Source organism: Nicotiana sylvestris, chromosome 1 (genome assembly GCF_000393655.2).
Source record: "Nicotiana sylvestris chromosome 1, ASM39365v2, whole genome shotgun sequence".
Lineage (NCBI taxonomy): Eukaryota > Viridiplantae > Streptophyta > Magnoliopsida > Solanales > Solanaceae > Nicotiana > Nicotiana sylvestris.
In genome coordinates, this window is record NC_091057.1 from 34,290,593 (window position 1) to 34,295,899 (window position 5,307).

At 36.1% G+C, this 5,307-nt stretch overlaps 1 protein-coding gene across 1 annotated transcript; it reads left to right on the plus strand.

The window, feature by feature from the left end:
• Positions 1-974: 974 nt before the first annotated feature.
• Positions 975-3,014, plus strand: LOC104232632 (uncharacterized). Its single transcript, XM_009785891.2, has 2 exons — positions 975-1,891; positions 2,511-3,014. Exons 1-2 carry the CDS (start codon positions 1,432-1,434, stop codon positions 2,744-2,746), a joined length of 696 nt encoding a protein of 231 aa, XP_009784193.1. The 5' UTR covers positions 975-1,431; the 3' UTR covers positions 2,747-3,014.
• Positions 3,015-5,307: the final 2,293 nt, after the last annotated feature.

Genomic DNA, 5,307 nt, shown 5'->3' on the forward strand with positions numbered 1-5,307 from the left:
ATTTAACAACAATAGAAACCAACAAGAGTTAAAAAAAATTTGAATAAAGTTGTGGCGATTCTACGATGTTTATATAGGAAATGGCTAGCCGGGGATTTTTTTTTTTTTGTATATAGCGCCACAAAAAGTGGCTTTATACGCTTTTAAATTATTGAACCCAGAAATTATTGGTGGGGTCAGGTAATAAGGGGTATAGCGCCACTATTAATGGCCCTATGTAAGGTATGTCAGTATAGCGCCACAAATAGTGGCGGTATACAGTAACGGTGCAGTTAACGTTACCGTATAGCACCACTAATTGTGGCGTTATATATAGTTTGGTAACTTTTTTTAACACTTATTTGCGTATTTTGAGTAAAAAAAAACCACATTTTGGTTCCACACTCATTAGTTCCACGCTCCATTTGCTGGTCAAATCTGTCTATTCAGTTCAGAATTTCAGGTGCAATACGAAGGTATAATATTCAAACAAAGATTCGTTGTCAATTATGTATCCCATGTTTTCAGCAGAGATTGTAGGCCCCTTAAAAGCTGGCAAAATATGTGAAAATATTGATGTAAAACACAATAGCCCTTCCCCATGCTAAACTACCCCCCCCCCCAAAACAAACATCCCAAAATATTTAAAAAAGAAACCTACATTTTATAAGTAAATTTAAAAAAGAAACATCCCCCACCCTCACAGGCTCCCAAATGATGTACATGTGATTTTTGGAATATGCGGATTTATTCCATGGGCAGACTGACAGCGGTGGGGATAGTGTATTGTTTACGGGTTCGGCAGAACTCATTAGCTTTCATTCAAACTATATATTTTGTTTTAAAAAACCACTTAATATGTCTAAAAAATTTATCCAGTAAGTTATCTTTTCTATAACCAAAAACTCATAAATTTAAAATTCTCTACAGACGCTGCTGTCATCCATTCATGTCAATATCTTGAAATATGACTACTCCATTCACTCTCTTTCACAAAGGCATCTTTCACAGTATGCATTAATAATTGAGCTCATACAAGAGCCAAAAAATAGTATTACAATCCTCTTTGCATTTAGTTCTATCACTTCACATTACATGTTTTGGAGCCTCCTTTTTTCAAGAATTCATGTTCTCCCATTCCTTCTTATTGATCCAAGACACCCTTTAATGCATTTTGTTATTTTCTTCCACCAATTCAAAGATCCATCCACCCTTTAATGTGTTGTACCGGGTGCTCTGTTGCTTGTACCTTATACCCAACTGTTAGTCCTATAAATATATCTTCTAAGTTCTAATTTTAGAAGCCTCCTACCTAAGTTTTGTTTTTGTTGACTATTTTAGTCTACCTACACCCTCTTTTACCTCACTCACACCTATGCCCACATAGACTTTCTATATATACACAGAAAATTAGTTTACTACTAAAAGTAGGAGAGTTTAGGAATAAAGGAAATGGGAAGTTTTCAAACCAAAGACAAAAGCTACCCAAATGCCAAAGTGGTTGAAAGGTTGAAGTATAATGTAAGATTTCTTCAAGCTGAGGTGAATGAAATAATGTGCACGAGGGAACATGAGAGTCAAGCTTACGCGCAAGAGATGATCATATTTGCATTGAAAGAAGCAGAGTGGAAGAGGGAAAGGAAGAAGCTAAGAGAGGAAGTGAAGAAGTTGAGGAAGAAGTTGGAAGATAAAGAAGAAGGAAAAGAAGAAGAGAAGTCCAAAGGAGTAGGAAATCATGACATGTTAAGTAGTGTGCAAGGAGATAAGGAGTGGCATCACTTGGGGACAAGCTACTTGATGGAGCAAATTAGGGATGAGCAAGCTAGAAGAGACATGGCCATTGAGAAGTGGAAACAACTTTATTTTGCCATCAAAATTGAGCTTGATGATCTTATCCAAAGGACAAATCAAGGTACTTTACTTCCATTAGTTTCTCATCTTCTCGAAAACAACCTCTTGCAAAAATGCAGGGTAAAGCTGCGTATAATAGACTCTTGTGGTCCAGCCATTCCCGGACCCAGCGCATAGCGAGAGCTTAGTGCACCGAGCTGCCCTTTAATTTCTTATCATCTCCATTCCAGATGCGGAGCCAGGATTTGAAGTTTATGGGTTCTGAACTTGTTATCGAACTCATAGCACGTCTTAATTACTGGGTTCGCAAATAAATAGTTATACACATTTAGCAAATTTTCTAATATAAATACAGGGGCTAAGCAAAAGCTACTGGGTTCGTCTGAACCCGTAAGTAGTTCTCTACCTCCGCCCCTGCTCCATTCATGTGTTCTAACATAGGCAGAGCCAGTCTTTTCTCGTCTTAGTTATTCGGTTAGCAATTATGTATACATTAGTAATGAATTTCATAATACAAATACTACACCCCCAGAGTCCCCGTTCTAAAGATGTGGTTACAAGACTTGGGTAAACTGCTTGGAAAAGCTGAAGCTGACAAAGATTTTCCTAGAAAAGAAGTATTTTACTTATATTTTGGAATGTTAATACCTTTTTCCAATGTGTTTCATTTGTTTCACCAGGAGGAGGACTCTGCTGGAAAATAGAGCAAATGGAATTAATAGAGGAGCTGCATAAGGAGCTGAAAGAAAAGGAGGAAACCATTGAGCTTCTAAAACAGCGAATATCTTTAATGGAGCAACAAGAACTCAAGAGGGAGAGGGAGGTAGACATTTTGAGGCAAAGCTTGAAAATAATGAGCTACAAGATGAAGGCAACCAGCATTTCTAAGAATCTTTCGAAAAGCTTGCATCTGTAAAGTTCAGTCATTACGGAAAACTGATAGCTATAATATAGAATAAGTGCCGGTCACATAAAAGTTTTCTTCTAATATGTTCTCCTCCTCAAGAACATAGCTAGTTTCAGATAGCAGTCTAGTATTTTACGGTTAATTTGTTGACTAGCACCCTAAAACAGATAGTGCCTTTTCAGATTCTTTCAGTTTTTGGATGTGAGGTCATTGCTTCAGTGTTATTTTGAACGATCTTTATTCTTGAGATTATAATTAATGTTCAGTGTTATAGCTACTTGCACGTTATAATGTTCTGAATATCTTATTTGGAGTTTCCTAGAGAGCATACTAAGTATCGGATGTCTTTCCAGATATTAGATTTCTAACCTAAAATATTGTGGACATCTCCTATTTGATAGGCCATAAACTACTACCTCACATTATAACTGCAGCATTTTTCATCCTCAAAAGTACAGACAATTTGTATAAAGCACAAATTGATAAAGCAATAGTAACAGTTGGCTATATATTATTAAGTTAATAGATGAGCAGGACATGTACACTTGCTGAATAAGAATCGTGCAGAGATACAATAAATGGAGCTATTCTGTGGTATGGTTGTTATTTACGACAATTGCTCTGACCTATGGAGTATCGACACTGGCAAAATTTTGATGATTTCCATTTTTAGCCAATTGATATATTCTTCTCTTCTGCCAGTTGTGACCTTGGAACAGTTTTGTAGTTTGATCTCACATTCTGAGGAAATATTAGAAAACATATAAATATACACATATCAATTTTCCTTCATATAATACTTCTCAAAATGGCAAGTGGAAAAGGCAATTACCTCTAACAGAGTAATGTAATAGAAGTCCTCCATGTGCTGCATAAGTGCGCTGCCATCTCTGATTGCGAGAAAAATGTTAATCTCTGTGTTCAATATTTTCTCAATCAGTTCTTTTTCACCTTTCATCTGCACAAAATGTACCAACCAGTAATTAGTGAGAATGCTTTTCTCAGGAGTTCTTACTCCTTTTGATAAAGAGGAAATTATTATTTCATAGTGTGAAGAAATGGACCTTATGCCTAACTAACCCCAAAGCTCATGATAGGGGGATTGCCCTAGACCGTATAAGGAGACCACAACTCATTAGTTGACTCATTCCCTCAACTAATGAGGGTCTTGAACCCCCCCCCCCCCAAACCATGACTGGACAACTGGAGCATGAATAACATAACACGGGGCCCAACACTGAGAAGTACAACAACAGGGCAATAGGTCTGTTTCTGATACCATGTGAAAATGGACGTGCCTAACTAAATCTCAATTCTCAAAAGCTAGCTAATGCGGTGAGGATTACCCCCAGACTATATAAGAAGATTACAACCCATTTCCTCAACCAATGTGAGACATGACACATAGCAAACTTACTTTGCTATGCTGGACTTTCAAGTCTCAAGCCGAAAGTATTGTAACATGCTATCGCTAATCAGTACCATTTTTCTTCTTTTAATTTGGTAACTTTTTCCCCCCAGGGGTCTCCCAGTTTCCCTCCTTGGTGACTTGAAACTTCAAACTAATGTTTTGAATGGATAGGCTTATACCACAAGGACACCTTCCCTCATTTATTCAGCGAGTTTCATTTTCTGAATCAAACTATCATAACAAGCTAATATAACTGCAAAAGTAACTTCAAATCCAAAAACAATTTCTGAAAAACAAACTTTTTCAGCTTTTTTACTCCATATCAGTATGAAGTCAAAATCCAGAAATTTAGCATGAGATTGAGGGGATCAGAAGATTCAAAAGAGCAACTTGTACAGCCAAATACATAAGAAATAGAACTCCAGTATGCTAAATTATGTGTTAAAATGAAAAAAAAAAAAAAAAAAGTTCTTGGGTATTCCAATATATGGCAACTAAGCAGTTTTCTTTCAGAAATAGGCAGTGTAAGATCTTAATAAAACATATTGTCAATGAATGAAATGGAACACAGAATAAAAAAGAAATAAAAGATGAGAAGGATTAAAGGTGGAGAAGCTTACAAATTCACTGACAATAACATCAGGAGTGGCCTCTCCAATAACATCACCTTGGTAACCATCGTCCAAGGGTTCTACATTATCCTGAAACGTTTTTTTCCCGAAACATAAGAAGTTAAAAAATAAACTCCTTTAAATTGATAAAAGGTCAAATGATGTCAAATATGTCATATCTGCTTCCTGAGAAAGTAGGTTCCCATACATAATCAGTAAGAATGACACAAGACTTCTCAATAGTCACCACCTTTCTATGTAAGAATTCTCAAAAAAATTACTTTAAGAATTGAGTAAATATTATTACTGAACAGTAATAAAGGCCATTTCTCTTAAACCCTTCATAAATTTTATCAGGGTAAAGCTAACCTTCTGAGACACAAAAGAAAAACAAACACTACTCCTTTTGAGGTTGAAGTCGATCGATAACAAATAAACTTTGATGTTTTATAGCTTAAAAATGACAGATTAAAAAGATTGAAAAAGAATCAACCCACCATTGTCTTTTTCATATCTCCAGCTGCCAAATAAATAGGTTGAGCAACATG